Raw genomic sequence first — 19,607 nt, 5'->3', positions numbered from 1 at the left:
GGCCCAATCCGAGGTAATGATTCAACTAGAAATCCTCAATACTATTCCAGTAGTATGGCTGTTCAGGGCTCTGTTGTATATTAATCTAGACCTATCAAGAGAAGAAAAGAGCTGTCACTCTTTCAGTTATTCTCGTGTTCCTCCTACTACGAATTAGGATTACCTTGCAGATAAACCCTTCCCCATGCAGCAGAGTCATAAACTGATATTACTTGCTCTCCCACTGAGGGCTCATATCTTTCTAATATTACTGCTTTTAAAGGACAATATTTTGTATTTAACTTTATACAGGATAGTACTGACAAAATAAAAAAGTAAAAATACAAAAAATATAATAATATATACCTATATATACAAATACAAAAATAGCCCCTTTTGATAGAAGTGTTCCTTTAAGGGGGGGAAAAAAAAACGTTGAAAAGGGCAAATAAATCTGTCGAGAACAGTTAAGAGTTTTTTTTATCCTCTATGGTGCTTCCTCCTTGATTTATTGTCTCAGTCTAATAAACAATTTTTGGTATGACCTGTCAAGATGAATAGGAGAAGGAGCGAACGCCCTAAGCACATTACAGGCACTGGAAAGTGCCTTTCACCTTCAAACCTTTTCAGCCCTTGGCTTGTCATATCGTGTTGAATACACAAGCAAAACCAGCTCTGATTACTGCTATAAAGTACCCAGTGGGGACAAACATGGACACAAACGGGTAACAAAATGTTCTTATCTCACAGAGGTTAATCTTTCCTGAAGTAAATGCGTGTCACAGAACACAACTCGTATGCTATTACTGAGTATAAGGCAATAAAGGTAACAAAACAAAAAAGGGAGAAATACACAGTACCTCTATGGCTGTCACTGTCAAAAAGAGGTCGAGTTTTGAGTCCTGAAACATGGAATGAACTTGTGATGACATCCCAAGAAGGGTACAGTTGGTGACTACTGCTATAATCCCCATGGTTTCAAATGCCAACTAAAAGAGAGCACAAATAATGCAGACTCAATAAACCAGAATGCCAGGTATCCTTTACAAACAACGATTTGCAAAGTTGTATAATGCATAGGTTTATATTTTAAAGCACTTTTTAAGGTGATCATACCCCTTAAAGGGCATTTCCCATAATGTAAAACATTAAAATCAGACATCCTACAGTATAGTACATGCCAATCTTTTTCTAACAAAGCTACATGATCCAAAGATGTCCCCATTCATTGCTCCAAATGCTCCTTGTGTTCCTCCTATGTTCCTAACATAACATAGGGCTGGTGGCAATAAAAGGATGGAATCGAACATGTGTGTCCACCTCAGCGAGGCGCTATAAAGATACATTTTATTTAAAATATCTCAGTGGCTATACTATACTTTTTATTTAATACAATTACAAAAATATTCAGCTAAAGGTGCTGTTTGCAAAATGTAGGATATTTTTGAGAGACGTTGGCCAAATGACAGGTCATAAAATGAAAAGATAATAGGAAATATGGAAGATAATGCTGCAATTAAGAGGGCACCTTCTGTCAGTAAACTGTCCTAGCGTTAAAATCTACAGCTAAAGGAATCAATAAGAAGTTTCAGGGCCTTCTAGTATAATGTTTAGATGAGAAGCACAAAAAGCTAATTAAAAGTAACAAATAGTAAAAGTGTGAATATTTACCATCCATACTCCAATGCTTGAGGAAGGCACAGCAAAAGGACGCTTGAACACGCGGCACATTTTTAAAGCGTCTGAGTACAGTTCAGTCACATTGTTAAGTACAGCAAGAAGGGCTGCAAGCGGATACACACATGAGAAGAGGCTGACATATCCAAACAATAGGAATAACTCCAAGTAATCATCAAATGTTCCCTAAAAACATAAAATACAATATACAAGATGTTACACAAAGATTATAAAAGTATAAAAGCAACCTCAGTCACAACTGCTATCGACATACGCCTTGCAAAATCTCCTGCGCTCAACTCTTCTGCCTGCTGGGTAAGTGTCACATCACATAGGAAAGTAGAAATTGAAATTTGGACCTGTTGACTGAATTCTGCACCCTGCTGTTTAGTCCTCTGGTGGTTGGGTGCTGAATTCATGGGTGATAAAGCAGGCACTGAAAGCATTAAGCTCCATCTCTCATGGCAGAATCAGTCACATAATGACCTCCCGATATACTCCAATGTAGGAAGCTTCTCACAGTGGCCAGCAATAGGCTGCTCATATGTAGTTTCCTGATTGCAGAGGGCACTTTGCAGAGGAGTGTGGGAGGTGAGAACTTGTTGTCAATACTGGGTATGAAAACGGGGCATGGGGTGTGCTACAGTGTCACCTTGGTGAACAAGGGAGGTAGGGGTTAGCCATGCTATCAACACTACTGGAAATGGAGTCTTGTTGTGACTGACTGTTGACTTGAGGGAGTATGACCAACTATGACTAGTGTGAAAGTGGTGGGGTTCTACTCTAAGTACTATGTTGGAGAAACGCTGTGACTACTAGGGAAGTATAACGGCCTAGATAAACAAGAACATCATATCATTGTTATACTTGGTGAGTATGTTGCAACTATTGCAGGAAAAGGAGATTACGGTATGTAGGCTTAACTCTTAATGCTGGAACGGGCGCACTATTGAAGAACATTCCAAGGAAGAAGGCCAACGGTGTTGTAATCCTCAAGGGGCTGACCTCACCAGAGCCCTCAGACACAGGAATACAAGGAGACCATCGATGGAAACCACAGATAAGAACATGTTCCAGGTGCAGACTTCCAGGACAAGGTGGATGAAGAAATGTACTTTACTAATACATATGTCTCAAAACAAGGCTATAACAAAGAACAAATGGCTCCTCCGATCTCAGCGTTCAAAGTTTAGTGGTCAGGCTGGGTCACTGGAGTTGAGCAACCACTGAAATGAATGCTAGCTGTACACTTTGAATGGAGCTGTGCTTCCTGTTCCATTTTAAGCACTAGTTCCAGCACCAGAGGCTTCAGGAATCAGAAGATCAAGGGTATGAGGGATGTCAGGCCCCTACCGATTAGGTAATGATGACCTCTCCTGAGGAAAGGTCATCATTACTAGAAGCCTGGTAAACCCCTTTAAATGAATAAAATACACGTTAGGCCTCATGCACACAAACAAAACTTTTTGCAGATCGCACATGTCCTCCATGTGCTGTTTGCATCCGTGCGGCAGTTCTGCAAATTATAGAACATGTCCTATTCTTGTCCATCTGTTGTCAAGAATAGGCATTTTTACTGACTGTAGTGAGAAAATTGCGTAATGTGCGTTGCCGGCATCCATATTTTGTGGATCCAAAGTTTGTGGACCACAAAATGGAGACGTTCATGTACATGAGACCTTATACTAAATTTTCACACACACAACTATATATCAATCTGCTCAGCGTCTCCTGATCTAGCGCCTGCAGATTGCACTGCATTTCATGTTGACAGGTTTCCTTTAAAAGACCCCAAGTGTCTCTATTACTATGGAGTTAATTCAATACACTGTACAAATACATTGTGATCTGTGTGGTCAACCGTTGAGGTACTTACCAGGTATGTGTCCATTTCTTTTTCAAGGTGAACTTGCTCCAACAAAGTGAAATCTGTGTCCACCTTCAATAATTTGACTTTCTTTTCGATTTGTGTTTTGTGCCTCTTCTGCATCCAGTAAGGAAGTAAAGACTCCACAAACTGGTTAAGGATCTGAGAGGTGATAAGTAATGTGGCCAAGCTCTGCACAGTAAAGAGACAAGAAATAAGATAAAGCAGAACAAACTTCTTGGTTTCCACAATCAAAAAAAAGTGTCCACGCAGGCTGCCACTCCATTCAAAGTCTATAGGATGGATGAAGACAGCCGAGCAATCTCCATCAGTCCTACTGTCTTTGAACTCATCTGCAGTGGACATATTCGCCCGCTGTTCCTTTCAAACTCTTCCTCACTGCACAATGACAGACCCCTGTGCTAGAGATCAGTGGGATTCCAGTGGTCAGATATATCACCTAGAATGTGTTTAGGTGACATATCAATTGCAAGACCCTCACTCCAACAAGAACAACATCTCCTCCAATATATGGAGAGTGAACAGGTATCAAAACTGTCCCATAGACACTAAGGCCCATAGAAACTTGGGTTCAGTTTATTTTAATGTATTATTTATATAGCGCCAACATATGCCACAGCACTTTACAGAACTTTTCCCCAACTGTCCCCAGTGGAGCTCACAATCCAAGTTCCCCATCAGCATGTCTTTAAAATAAGGGAGAAAATCCACACAAACATGGGGAGAACATAAAAGCATGCAGATGTTGACACTGGTTGGATTCAGACCTAGGACCAACCACCGGGCCATCATACTGTCTGGGTAGGTTCAGCCGTAGGATATTGGGTGCAGGTTTCAGTGCAGATTCGGTTCCGAAAAGCGGGCCGAATCTGTGCACCCATTGTTTTCAATGGGAGGCCGCACTGCAGTCCATGCGGCCGAGGTTTATTTGCCATCAAGACTGTACAGATCCACCCGAAGCCTGCTCGCGGTTTAACTCCATTCATGCATGAAATTTCACAGCAGAAACTGCAGCACAGCGCAGTGGTTTCTGCCATGGGAAACACAGAGAATTTTGTCTAGGACAAAATCCCCCATGTGGACCTACGCTTAGTTGTTTGAAATTAGAATTTTCGCTTGTCCATAAACCCAAGAAGGCAACGTTTTGAGGATGATTTTTATCACATGAAGGATCTAATTAGAGGTTCTCTGCATTTTTGCTGGGCTCAAAATATACAAATATACACAGTATTATCTCCACTAATAACATGGTTGTTCAAGGCTTGAAAACAGTATGGTTTACCTAAGTGCGACTGTACGGTATATCCTTTTCCAATTCAGAACTCAAGCCAAGATGTTAGGGACTACTACTCTAAATGGACATCTGTGTATTTATTCAGGCTGTTGACTCTGCTGAAGACTGACTAGCATTTGGGCGTTTAAGTTTTTGCTGTAAATTCTCACTGGCAGTAGAAACAAGCACTTGTATGGCGGTGGCCCCTTCATTATGTTGATCGGTGGCGGTCCCAGAGGTCGAACCCCCAGTGATCAAAAACTGATGGCCTATCCATAAATGTTACAGCCTGGAGCTTTTGTAACTGAATAAAAACTAATACAATCTGATAAAAAAATTTCCCAAAAAAGTTAAACCTCAAATTAAAGGGGCTATCCTGGAATTTGATATTGATTAAGATCAATGGCGGTCTGACTGCCGCCGATCAGCTGTTCAAAAGAGGCTCTTCCTAGGCCAGTGGCGTCACTTCATCGGTCACGTGTCTTAGGTGCAGCTCAGGCCCATAGAAGTGAACGGGGCTGAGCTGTGATACCAAGCACAGCCGCTATACAATGTACAGCTCTGTGCTTGGTAAGCTGTGAAGAGGTCGCGGTGCTCACCTTAGCTCCGGTGAGCGCTGCGGCCTCTTCAAACAGCTGGTCGTGGGGTCGCCAGGAGTCATATCCCCGCTAGGGATGAGCGAACTCGAATTGTATAGTTCGGGTTCGTACCGAATTTTGGGGTGTCCGTGACACGGACCCGAACCCGGACATTTTCATAAAAGTCCGGGTTCTGTGTTCGTCGCTTTCTTGGCGCTTTTGTGACGCTTTCTTGACGCTTTTTGAAAGGCTGCAAAGCAGCCAATCAACAAGCGTCATACTACTTGCCCCAAGAGGCCGTCACAGCCATGCCTACTATTGGCATGGCTGTGATTGGCCAGAGCACCATGTGACCCAGCCTCTATTTAAGCTGGAGTCACATAGCGCCGCCCGTCACTCTGCTCTGATTAGCGTAGGGAGAGGTTGCGGCTGCGACAGTAGGGCGAGATTAGGCAGATTAACTCCTCCAAAGGACTTGATTAATCGATCGATCTGCAGCTGTGCATCATTGAGCTGCTGAAATTCAATTGCTCACTGTTTTTAGGCTGCCCAGACCGTTTGTCAGTCACTTTTTTCTGGGGTGATCGGCGGCCATTTTGTGTCTTGTGGTGCGCCAGCACAAGCTTCGACCAAGTGCATTTAACCCTCAATGGTGTGGTTGTTTTTTGGCTAAAGCCTACATCAGGGTGAAGCTGTCACACCAAGTGCATTTAACCAGCAATAGTCTGTTTATTTTTTGGCCATATACTACATCAGGGGCAAGCTGCGCCGTCACCAAGTGCATTTAACCCTTTGTAGTGTGGTTGGTCAAGCTGTCACACCAAGTGCATTTAGCCAGCAATAGTCTGTTCATTTTTTGGCCATATACTACATCAGGGGCAAGCTGCGCCGTCACCAAGTGCATTTAACCCTTTGTAGTGTGGTTGGTCAAGCTGTCACACCAAGTGCATTTAGCCAGCAATAGTCTGTTCATTTTTTGGCCATATACTACATCAGGGGCAAGCTGCGCCCGTCACCAAGTGCATTTAACCCTTTGTAGTGTGGTTGGTCAAGCTGTCACACCAAGTGCATTTAGCCAGCAATAGTCTGTTCATTTTTTGGCCATATACTACATCAGGGGCAAGCTGCGCCTGTCACCAAGTGCATTTAACCCTCAGTAGTGTGGTTGGTCAAGCTGTCACACCAAGTGCATTTAGCCAGCAATAGTCTGTTCATTTTTTGGCCATATACTACATCAGAGGAAAGCTGCGCCCGTCACCAAGTGCATTTAACCCTCAGTAGTGTGGTTGGTCAAGCTGTCACACCAAGTGCATTTAACCAGCAATAGTGTGGTTATTTTTTGGCCATATCCCAGTCTAATTCTGTCAGTAAATCCATACCGGTCACCCAGCGCCTAAATACTAGGCCTCAAATTTATATCCCGCTAAATCTGTCGTTACCGCTGTACTGTTGTGGCTGGGCAAGTTATTTAGTGTCCGTCAAAGCACATTTTTTGTTCTGGGTTGAAATACAATTCCCAATTTAGCAATTTCATAATTTAGTGGTTTCTGCTATATCAGAGCTATTTGAAATCTATCCCTAAAAGGGTATATAATATTCAAGGTGCACATAAGGTCATTCAGAATAACTTCACACACACGCTACTGTGCATTTCCAAGTCTAATTCTGTCAGTAAATCTATACCGGTCACCCAACGCCTAAATACTAGGCCTCAAATTTATATTCAGCTGAATTTGAATACAATACATTGGGCCAAATAATATTTTTGTTGTTGTGGTGAACGATAACAATGAGGAAAACATCTAGTAAGGGACGCGGACGTGGACATGGTCGTTGTGGTGTTAGTGGACCCTCTGGTGCTGGGAGAGGACGTGGCCGTTCTGCCACATCCACACGTCCTAGTGTACCAACTACCTCAGGTCCCAGTAGCCGCCAGAATTTACAGCGATATATGGTGGGGCCCAATGCCGTTCTAAGGATGGTAAGGCCTGAGCAGGTACAGGCATTAGTCAATTGGGTGGCCGACAGTGGATCCAGCACGTTCACATTATCTCCCACCCAGTCTTCTGCAGAAAGCGCACAGATGGCGCCTGAAAACCAACCCCATCAGTCTGTCACATCACCCCCATGCATACCAGGGAAACTGTCTCAGCCTCAATTTATGCAGCAGTCTCTTATGCTGTTTGAAGACTCCGCTGGCAGGGTTTCCCAAGGGCATCCACCTAGCCCTTCCCCAGCGGTGAAAGACATAGGATGCACTGACGCACAACCACTTATGTTTCCTGATGATGAGGACATGGGAATACCACCTCAGCATGTCGCTGATGATGACGAAACACAGGTGCCAACTGCTGCGTCTTTTTGCAGTGTGCAGACTGAACAGGAGGTCAGGGATCAAGACTGGGTGGAAGACGATGCAGGGGACGATGAGGTCCTAGACCCCACATGGAATGAAGGTCGTGCCACTGACTTTCACAGTTCGGAGGAAGAGTCAGTGGTGAGACCGAGCCAACAGCGTAGCAAAAGAGGGAGCAGTGGGCAAAAGCAGAACACCCGCCGCCAAGAGACTCCGCCTGCTACTGACCGCCGCCATCTGGGACCGAGCACCCCAAAGGCAGCTTCAAGGAGTTCCCTGGCATGGCACTTCTTCAAACAATGTGCTGACGACAAGACCCGAGTGGTTTGCACGCTGTGCCATCAGAGCCTGAAGCGAGGCATTAACGTTCTGAACCTGAGCACAACCTGCATGACCAGGCACCTGCATGCAAAGCATGAACTGCAGTGTAGTAAACACCTTAAAACCAAGGAAGTCACTCAGGCTCCCCCTGCTACCTCTTCTGCTGCTGCCGCCTCGGCCTCTTCTGCTGCTGCCGCCTCGGCCTCTTTCTCCGCCTCTGGAGGAACGTTGGCACCTGCCGCCCAGCAAACAGGGGATGTACCACCAACACCACCACCACCTCCGTCACCAAGCGTCTCAACCATGTCACACGGCAGCGTTCAGCTCCCCATCTCACAAACATTTGAGAGAAAGCGTAAATTCCCACCTAGCCACCCTCGATCCCTGGCCCTGAATGCCAGCATTTCTAAACTACTGGCCTATGAAATGCTGTCATTTAGGCTGGTGGACACAGACAGCTTCAAACAGCTCATGTCGCTTGCTGTCCCACAGTATGTTGTTCCCAGCCGGCACTACTTCTCCAAGAGAGCCGTGCCTTCCCTGCACAACCAAGTATCCGATAAAATCAAGTGTGCACTGCGCAACGCCATCTGTGGCAAGGTCCACCTAACCACAGATACGTGGACCAGTAAGCACGGCCAGGGACGCTATATCTCCCTAACTGCACACTGGGTAAATGTAGTGGCAGCTGGGCCCCAGGCGGAGAGCTGTTTGGCGCACGTCCTTCCGCCGCCAAGGATCACAGGGCAACATTCTTTGCCTCCTGTTGCCACCTCCTCCTACTCGACTTCCTCCTCCTCTTCTTCCACCTGCTCATCTAGTCAGCCACACACCTTCACCACCAACTTCAGCTCAGCCCGGGGTAAACGTCAGCAGGCCATTCTGAAACTCATATGTTTGGGGGACAGGCCCCACACCGCACAGGAGTTGTGGCAGGGTATAGAACAACAGACCGACGAGTGGTTGCTGCCGGTGAGCCTCAAGCCCGGCCTGGTGGTGTGTGATAATGGGCGAAATCTCGTTGCAGCTCTGGGACTAGCCAGTTTGACACACATCCCTTGCTTGGCGCATGTGCTGAATTTGGTGGTGCAGAAGTTCATTCACAACTACCCCGACATGTCAGAGCTGCTGCATAAAGTGCGGGCCGTCTGTTCGCGCTTCCGGCGTTAACATCCTGCTGCTGCTCGCCTGTCTGCGCTACAGCGTAACTTCGGCCTTCCCGCTCACCGCCTCATATGCGACGTGCCCACCAGGTGGGACTCCACCTTGCACATGCTGGACAGACTGTGCGAGCAGCAGCAGGCCATAGTGGAGTTTCAGCTGCAGCACGCACGGGTCAGTCGCACTACAGAACAGCACCACTTCACCACCAATGACTGGGCCTCCATGCGAGACCTGTGTGCCCTGTTGCGCTGTTTCGAGTACTCCACCAACATGGCCAGTGGCGATGATGCCGTTATCAGCGTTACAATACCACTTCTATGTCTCCTTGAGAAACACTTAGGGCGATGATGGAAGAGGAGGTGGCCCAGGAGGAGGAGGAGGAGGAGGAAGAGGGGTCATTTTTAGCACTTTCAGGCCAGTCTCTTCGAAGTGACTCAGAGGGAGGTTTTTGGCAACAGCAGAGGCCAGGTACAAATGTGGCCAGCCAGGGCCCACTACTGGAGGACGAGGAGGACGAGGATGAGGAGGAGGTGGAGGAGGATGAGGATGAAGCATGGTCACAGCGGGGTGGCACCCAACGCAGCTCGGGTCCATCACTGGTGCGTGGCTGGGGGGAAAGGCAGGACGATGACGATACGCCTCCCAGAGGACAGCTTGTCCTTACCCCTGGGCAGCCTGGCACACATGAGCGACTACATGCTGCAGTGCCTGCGCAACGACAGCAGAGTTGCCCACATTTTAACGTGTGCGGACTACTGGGTTGCCACCCTGCTGGATCCACGCTACAAAGACAATGTGCCCACCTTACTTCCTGCACTGGAGCGTGATAGGAAGATGCGCGAGTACAAGCGCACGTTGGTAGACGCGCTACTGAGAGAATTCCCAAATGTCACAGGGGAACAAGTGGAAGCCCAAGGCCAAGGCAGAGGAGGAGCAAGAGGTCGCCAAGGCAGCTGTGTCACGGCCAGCTCCTCTGAGGGCAGGGTTAGCATGGCAGAGATGTAGAAAAGTTTTGTCAACACGCCACAGCTAACTGCACCACCACCTGATACACAACGTGTTAGCAGGAGGCAACATTTCACTAACATGGTGGAACAGTACGTGTGCACACCCCTCCACATACTGACTGACTGATTGTTCGGCCCCATTCAACTACTGGGTCTCTAAATTGTCCACGTGGCCAGAGCTAGCCTTTTATGCCTTGGAGGTGCTGGCTGCCCGGCGGCCAGCGTTTTGTCTGAACGTGTATTCAGCACGGCAGGGGGCGTCATTACAGACAAACGCAGCCGCCTGTCTACAGCCAATGTGGACAAACTGACGTTCATAAAAATGAACCAGGCATGGATCCCACATGACCTGTCCGTCCCTTGTCCAGATTAGACATTAACTACCTCCCCTTAACCATATATTATTGTACTCCAGGGCACTTCCTCATTCAATCCTATTTTTATTTTCATTTTACCATTATATTGCGAGGCTACCCAAATTTGAATGAACCTCTCCTCTGTCTGGGTGCTGGGGCCTAAATATATGCCAATGGACTGTTCCAATGTTGGGTGACGTGAAGCCTGATTCTCTGCTATGACATGCAGACTAATTCTCTGCTGACATGAAGCCAGATTGTCTGTTACGGGACCTCTCTCCTCTGCCTGGGTGCTGGGCCTAAATATATGCCAATGGACTGTTGCACTGGTGGCTGACGTGAAGCCTGATTCTCTGCTATGATATGAAGACTGATTCTCTGCTGACATGAAGCCAGATTGTCTGTTACGGGACCTCTCTCCTCTGCCTGGGTGCTGGGCCTAAATATCTGACAATTGACTGTTGCATTGGTGGCTGACGTGAAGCCTGATTCTCTGCTATGATATGAAGACTTGATTCTCTGCTGACATGAAGCCAGATTGTCTGTTACGGGACCTCTCTCCTCTGCCTGGGTGCTTGGCCTAAATTTATGACAATGGACTGTTGCAGTGGTGGCTGACGTGAAGCCTGATTCTCTGCTATGACATGCAGACTGATTCTCTGGTGACATGAAGCCAGATCCTCTGTTACGGGACCTCTCTCCTCTGCCTGGGTGCCGGAGCCTAAATATCTGAGAATGGACTGTTCCAGTGGTGGGTGACGTGAAGCCTGATTCTCTGCTATGACATGCAGACTGATTCTCTGCTGACATGAAGACAGATTTTCTGTTACGGGACCTCTCTCCTCTGCCTGGGTGCCGGGGCCTAAATATCTGAGAATGGACTGTTCCAGTGGTGGGTGACGTGAAGCCAGATTCTCTGCTATGGGACCTCTCTCCAATTGATTTTGGTTAATTTTTATTTATTTAATTTTTATTTTAATTCATTTCCCTATCCACATTTGTTTGCAGGGGATTTACCTACATGTTGCTGCCTTTTGCAGCCCTCTAGCCCTTTCCTGGGCTGTTTTACAGCCTTTTTAGTACCGAAAAGTTTGGGTCCCCATTGAATTCAATGGGGTTCGGGTTCGGGTTCGGGACGAAGTTCGGATCGGGTTCGGATCCCGAACCCAAACATTTCCGGGAAGTTCGGCCGAACTTCTCGAACCCGAACATCCAGGTGTTCGCTCAACTCTAATCCCCGCCGATCGGATATTGATAACCTAACCTGAGGATAGGCCATCAATATAATATTCCTGGCCAACACTTTTAAGCTAGTTTTTATACATGATGCCCAATAACAAGGAAGATTACGGTAAGGTATAATTGCAGTATCTCTTAGCCATCTCCTGCTGGGAAGTCATCAATGTCTGATGAGAGGGGGTTTGAATGCTGTGACTCTTGCAAATTACTAGAAATTAAGCTCAGTGGTTAGCACTGTTTCCTTGCCGCACTGGGGTCCTAGGTTCAAATCTGACCAAGGATGACATCTGCATGGAGCTTGTATGTTCTCCCCATGTTTGCGTGGGTTTCCTCCGGTTTCCTCCTACACTCCAAAGACATACTGATAGGGAATTTAGATTGTGAGCCCCATTGGGGACAGCTTGATGCTAATGTCTGTAAAGCGCTTTGGAATATGATGCCGCTATACGTACAAGAGAAGTAAATACATATATACATGCTAAGAAAGTGCTATACTTGGCTTTCTATGGAGATCTGTATGGATGGCCAACCATGCAGATGGAAGTTCTTAACAGGAACGGTCAAATCAGCGACAAAGCTGTAAATAATGCTTTATAATTACCATCCGGTATGATATATGTGTGTATATACATACAGATAAACATTATTCATGGTGAGTATACATATAACGAACGCGGCAGGCAGCTATTTATGAAGAATTTCTTGCATGAAAGCACATCCAGTCCTCGTCTCCTGAATGTATGTATTTCTGAAGTCTATGTGAAGAGCTCCCCCTAGTGTTATACGGATGAGATAACCAGATAGGACAGTTATTACCTGGAAAGTCTCCTTATACACAAAGGGGAGCCAAGTAATGTTTCTAGCGATATTTAAAAGGGAACGTGTGGACTTTAGTTGCCAGTCAGGAATACGAATTCAGGTGGATAAGAAACTGGAAAGCCAAAAGAAAGGCATAAATTGTATATAATAAATAACCCACTACATATCATGGAGGAATGCATGATAGTACAGTATACAAAAAGAGCTGTACTACTAAAATTTCCATACAGACCTAGCCTCCCTGGCAGTGACCAGATGCTTCACAACTGATATCACAAGTACCCCCACCACAAGATCAACCAAAAACAATAGTGTCATGAAAAACTAAAAAATAAAGACATACACTTCAAGTGACGTAAAAGTGCCTAATGTAGGTGAAGGATGCCCAGCCTCATTCCTTCCTTATACACAGCAGCATGATGGTTACCCTGAGCCGTGCAACAGCTGACTGTGTAAAAACACAGGCTCGGGGGTTATTTTATATGATGCATTTCTGTTGTGTAAGCGATATACAGCCCGCACAGCAAGGTGATCTCCCTGCCATCAGAAGACCAGCCCTGAGCTGCCAGGTGAACGTCACATTGACCATGCTAAAAGCGCCAACCTGACAGCCTCAGCAAAGGCATTTCCTTTAATATAAGAACTACGCAAGCCTTCTCGCCTACAACTCATGAGTAATACGACATGTATCTGACTGTACCACTGTATATCCAGGGAGTAGACTATTCATCGAAGTGTGACTGAGGAGTAGACGTTTACTATTTCCTTTCCATTCACCGGCAGAGTCTAGGGTTGACGTTCACGGCCCAGTCTTGGCACCCTTCCTACGCTTGTCCCATTAATTAAAAATACTCATTGGGTCAGGAGGAATGACTAGACCAGTGTTTCCCAACCAGTGTGCCTCCAGCTGTTACAAAACTACAACTCCCAGCATGCCCGCACAGCCAAATGCTGTCCGGGCATGCTGGGAGTTGTAGTTTTGCATCCGCTGGAGGCACACTGGTTGGGAAACACTGGACTAGACAGATTAGGCAGCCCTGCTCGCCATCTCTAAGATCACTGACTTATCTTCCGCCCTGAATTAAGAGAGGGAGGAGATCTATTTGGGTTGGGTTGATACTGTCTTTACAATGGGAAACATCTGCTTTGCGGAATTCATGTTAAAGGGGCATTCCGAGATCAGATCTGTAGGGTCTGGCTATGGATCAGCTGTTTGAAGGGGCTGTGGAGCTTATGAATGCTGAGGCCTTTTAAGTCTATGCACGCCAACTACTGCCGCCGGGCAGAGTATTGCAACCTCATCCGCTCATTTGAATCGGACAAAGCTGCAATATCCGCATCGTCGCCAATAAGTAGAGGGCGTGAAAGTGGACAGGCTGATGTACAGCAAGTTGGGTGCTCAGTGATCTGATATTGATGGCCTATCCTGAGGAAAGCCCATCAATATTCTAATCTTGGAAAACCCCTTTAAGGAGATCTTTATCGACACCCTAAAGCAGGGCTACTCAACTGGCAGACTGCGGTCCGGGTCCAGACAACAGTAGCCAGGTCACACAGCATGCACAGGTCACAGATCATGTCTGGAAAACGCTCCCGTAGAAGTCAATAGAGTCCCCTCCTGTCCATTGTGTCTATGGCCCATCTAGCTGCTTTCAGACCCCTCTGTTGGCTCCCTGCTTCACTGTTCCCGATGCCAGTGATTTAGCGCTGGGAGGTTCGATGAGATGTCATCACACCTGCTGCGCTTGCACTGTGCCTTCTGTGGCTCAGCATGGCAGACACGATGATGTCATTGCATCATGCTCGTCAGCACTGAATTACCAATTGAGAAATAGGGAGCTGATTGCAGAGGAACATATGGAAGGTGGGTACTTAAAGTGGAGGCAATGCAGGGCATCACTCCATGAGGTTCACAAGGAATCATCACTCTGCAATCTTTTGGAGAGGGGGGCACTTAAGAGGGCCATCATTGTGAGGGGTCATTTAAGAGGGCATCTTATTGTGTCAGCGGGTCCACTTAAGGGGGCATCACTGTCAGAGGGCACTTGAGAGGGCATCACTGTGAGGAAGCCACTTAAGGGGGATATAATACTGTGTGTGGGCACTTAAAGGGGTTGGCCCATCTTGGACACTGGCAGCATATCACTAGGATATGCCCCTAATGTCTGATAGGTGCGGGTCCCACCTCTTGGACCCGCACCTATACTTATGAGTATAGGAGCACTTAGGAGCTTATAAAGAGCTGGAGGGCGCACTGTGTGTGTGCAGCCACCCTCCATTCATCTTTATGGGGCTTTTGAAAACAGCTGAGCAGCGTACTTGGCTATTTTCAGAAGTCCCACTGAAATGAATAGGAAGAGCACCGATGCCCCTTCTGGCATTTTGCGAGGGAGGCACTTATGGGGGCATCACTGTGTGAGTGGCCACTAAAGGGGACATAATACTGTGTGGTGAGCACTTAAAGGGCATCACTTTGTGTGGGGGCCCTTTAAGGGGGCCTCATTCTGTGTGGGGATACTTAATGGATCTTCCTGCTGTGAGGGGGCCACTGCATGGGGGACACGAAGGGAGCAACATCTTGTGAGGGGAGGTACTAAGGGGGTATCATATTGTGAGAAGAGGCACTAATGGGAACCATACTTTGAACACAGGCATTATGGGGCATCATACTGTGAAAGGAGGCACTATGGGACATCATACTGTCTGAGGGGCACCATTACTGTCAGAAGGGGACCACTAAGAGGCATGATAATTGTGAGATGGCACTAAGGGGATTGGGTGGGATCAGATGTGTTGCTTATTGGTAGAAAAAAAAAAAACTTTCAGCATTACATGCGACTGGTTTTGTCTCATTTTTTTGGGCCGCTTGGACCTTCTTCCAGTCCCAGGTATGTGGACCTCTACAAAACTTACTTGAGTATCCTTGACCTAAAGAATTATTATTTATCCCATTGTTTGCCGAGCAATAGAGAGAATGGGGGGGGGGGGGATTTATCAAAGCTGGTGCAAACAAAAACTGGCTTATTTGCCCATAGCAACCAATCAGATTCCACTTTTCATTTTTGATAGCTCCTTTGGAAAATTAAAGGATCACTCTGAATGGTTGCTATGGGCAACTAAGACAGTTTTCCTTTGCACCAGTTTTGTTAAAGTTGCTCAGAAACACATCAAACAACTGACACAAAAGGCCTTGTGGAGAGGTGGATGGGTCACCCAAGAAACAAGATGGCTGACGCACAACACGATGCACCATGATACTTCGTGCCTTTGTTACTTCATTGCTTATGTAAGGAGGCTTTCTTTAAATAAAACGTTTACTGGTTGGGAAGGGGAACGGAGTCAGAAGGTAAAGTTCATAACTCCATCCAGGGACAGCACAGAAAGTGGTTGTGAATCACGTCACCGCTACCCTATGGAAGCAGTGGTTGAGGAGGACAGGTGTTTACATAGCCCACAGATGGGGTGCGGTGGGGTAAGACATGATGTGACATAGGGCTGTTTGTTACACAACTAATAGATTAGGATACTGGCAAAGATTTTTAGAAAATGGGAAATACAATATCTCCAACATCTAAGCACTGCACTCACCTGCCGTAAGAGCTTTAGATCGCACATGACAAAGGCTATGTAGAAGAGTGACGCAAAGCAATTTACAATGTTGAACTGCAAGACATAAAGAACAGTGTTCAGATGAGGGATGGCATCTAGTCACGATGTCTTCCAGAGATGTGTCTCCGGGTACAATACATTACTGAGCGAGCCATAGATGCTCCTTGCACCAGCATTCTGCTCCAGCGAGGGAGGGTCCTGAGCAGTGGGCCCTTGTTTATGACGTCCGTATGTCCTGGTAAGGCTTTAGAACAGAGATGAAATGGTTCTGATTGCTCTTTAGGATGGATATCGATAAATACTGCCAAGCATGAGTAACATTAAGGAATTAGAGAGAATGCAGATTGACCTCCTATGTGGAATGGCTCATGGACTTCAATTTTGAAGATCTATCTGTCCTCTCTAATGTATCTTTATTCTATCAGTCTACTCAATCTCTCTAATCTATATATCCATGTATCCTCTCTAATCTATTCTTTCTGATCTAATCTCTCTAATCATTCTACTCTCTAACATGTCTACCTATTTACCTTAATCTAATTTATTCTCTCTCATCTATGTAATCTTTCTAATCTATCTAATCTCTATTCTCTCTAATCTATCAGTCTATTTAGCTGTTTATGTAATCTCTCTAATCCTATCTAGTCTTTCTATTCTCTATTGATCTATCCTAATCTATCTATCTCTATACATCTATCTAATCTATCTCTCTCTCTTATCTATCTTTCCAATCTATCTGTATTTGGGCTCTAGTGATTTAGTCATGTGTATGTTAAATTCACTCTGCACTCATTATAATAGACTTCAGCTCACCATATACTGGCTTCATACTGAGCCTGTCATAGACTTTATACAGTTTATACAGTACACAGCAGCCAAACCGAGGAGGCAGAGCTGCAGGGGGAGGGAATCAGCAGTCTGAACCAATGATAAGACAGGGGCGTGTCTCAGACTACTGCAGACTCCCTGTAGGCACAGAAGCTAATCTGTAGTCACAGCTCTGCCCTAATGGAGTGAAGCTATAAATTAGCTAAGCAAAAAGTCTGAGTAAATAAATGGGCTATCATCCCCTGTACTGTAAGTACTTACTTACATATCAAGTTTATGCCTAAAAAAATCAAATAAAATCACGGTGACAGGCCCCTTTATTTTAATTAATTCAAAAGATGCTCTAAAAAACAAGCACATTGGTGTTCCTCCTCATGAACACGTCCAGTCAAATTTCTCCTAAAAGTGTACCCTCTTAGCATCTCACTGATTAGCCCAGTGGGACTGTTTGTAAGCTGCTGTGGACGTGGCCTTTTAGCACCGCAACCGCTGTTGTAAGGCTACTTTCACACTAGCATTTTTTTGCGGATCTGTCATGGATCTGCAAAAATGCTTCCGTTACAATAACACAACCGCATGCATCCGTCATGAACGGAACCGGTTGTATCATGTCTTCTATAGCCATGACGGTCCGTCATGAACATCAATGAAAGTCAATGGGGGGCGGATCCGTTTTCTATTGTGTCAGAGAAAACTGATCTGTCCCCATTGACTTACATTGTGTGTCCGGACGGATCAGTCTTGCTCCGCACCACATGGCGGACAGAAAACCGCTGCAGGCAGCATTTTGGTGTCCGCCTCCAGAGGGTAATGGAGACTGATCGGAGGCAAACTGATGCATTCTGAGCGGATCCTTTTCCATTCAGAATTCATAAGGGCAAAACTGATCCATTTTGGACCGCTTGTGAGATCCCTGACCGGATCTCAGAAACGGAAAGTCAAAACGCCAGTGTGAAAGTAGCCTAACAAAACTAAATCTATTTAGGATGACAAGATATAAGGAATCAATTTTCCCAATTCTCACTCACAGTAGGTGAGCAAAAACGTAAAGCACAACTTACCACTAAGACCTTCAGGACCAAGTGGTTCTGGTGTGACGACTCCAATCTATGATTCTCTGTTAAAAAAAAAAGTCAATTATAATACTTTGGTTAAAAAAATATAATACGCTGGGTGAATCAAATATGTGTCTATTCTTTGTAACGTGACATCTAGACTAACGTGACATCCTAAAAAAGTTATATCCAGCCATCAGTCTGTGATCCAAAACTTAGAGGACAGGTCAGCTTGGTTTAGTACATTCTTATTTCCCCTGTAATAACAAGGCTTTGAATTCTGCACTGTGCTGTTCCTCTATAGAAATGTATGAATAAAGTGACGACTGAGTTTATCCAAATTCCCTTGCCAAAGGGGCATGTCGATACAATGCCTGACATGGTCATCCCTGACTGGATATTGTCAGAAAATATAGGGACACACCCACAATGGTAGGTGACAAGTTATGCAGAAATTTCTAATAGGAATAACAGAAGAATGTCTCAAAGCAGAGTTTTACGAGTATACAAGAATTGTATTACTATAGGGAATGTTAAGTGGTTACTAAAACAGACATGTCAGGAGAGCTGGCGGGTCCTCTTTAAAGAGAACCAGTCATCATGACAATACAAAGTAATCTGCAGGCAGCATGTTATAGAGCAGGAGGAGCTGAGCAGATTGATATATAGTTTTATAGGAAAAGATTCAGTAAAACTTGTATTTCACTCATTTAACGGGGTTCTGCAGTTTGTTTTAACTGATGATCTATCCTCTGGATAGATCATCAGCATCTGATCGGCGGGGGTCTGACACCCGGGACCCCCGCCGATCAGCTGTTTGAGAAGGCAGCGGCGCTCCAGCAGCGACGCAGCCTTCTCACTGTTTACCACTGGCCAAGTAAAGTCATGCCTAGTATCACTGGCCTTGGCGCAGCTAAGCTCCACTCAAGTAAACAGAGCTTAGCCTGCCCAGGCAAGTTAATACTAGTCGTGACGTCAGTGGGCCAGCGGTAAACAGTGAGAAGGCTGCGGCGCTGCTGGAGCGCCGCTGCCTTCTCAAACAGCTGATCGGCGGGGGTCCCGGGTGTCAGACCGCCGGTGGTCAGATGCTGATGATCTATCCAGAGGATAGATCATCAGTTAAAAACAGTAGAACCCCTTTCAATCCATGCTCATTCTGGCCTTTGAAGTCCAGGAGGCGGTCCTATCAGTGATTGACAACTACCTCTGTATACACAGTCATAGAGGGAAGGTTATCAATCACTCATCCGACCGCCTCCTGGACTTCAAAGCCCAGAATGAGCAGGAATCGAAATGAATGAAATACAAGTTTTACTGAATCTTTTTCTATGAAACTATATAAGTATATATCAATCTGCTCAGCTCCTCCTAGTAAAATAGTACATAAGGCCGAAAAAAGACATTTGTCCATCCAGTTCGACCTGTCATCCTGCAAGTTGATCCAGAGGAAGGCAAAAA

The 19,607-nt window shown here is 45.9% G+C and overlaps 1 protein-coding gene across 3 annotated transcripts in view; it reads right to left on the bottom strand.

Annotated features, from left to right (window-relative positions):
- The window catches only part of ANO10 (anoctamin 10), a 240,035-nt gene that overhangs the window by 178,887 nt on the left and 41,541 nt on the right, over window positions 1-19,607 (bottom strand). For all 3 annotated transcript variants that reach the window (XM_044294674.1, XM_044294676.1, XM_044294675.1), the window contains exons 7-11: window positions 18,156-18,211; window positions 16,246-16,320; window positions 3,533-3,715; window positions 1,651-1,842; window positions 840-968 (exon numbers count right to left, since the gene is read on the bottom strand). In XM_044294674.1, coding sequence (XP_044150609.1) covers window positions 840-968; window positions 1,651-1,842; window positions 3,533-3,715; window positions 16,246-16,320; window positions 18,156-18,211 — 635 coding nt within the window. The remainder of the gene's footprint in view (window positions 1-839; window positions 969-1,650; window positions 1,843-3,532; window positions 3,716-16,245; window positions 16,321-18,155; window positions 18,212-19,607) is intronic.

This window comes from Bufo gargarizans, chromosome 5 (genome assembly GCF_014858855.1).
Source record: "Bufo gargarizans isolate SCDJY-AF-19 chromosome 5, ASM1485885v1, whole genome shotgun sequence".
Lineage (NCBI taxonomy): Eukaryota > Metazoa > Chordata > Amphibia > Anura > Bufonidae > Bufo > Bufo gargarizans.
Note: the sequence above shows the minus strand (reverse complement) of the source record. Positions and strands in the feature narration are given on the sequence as shown.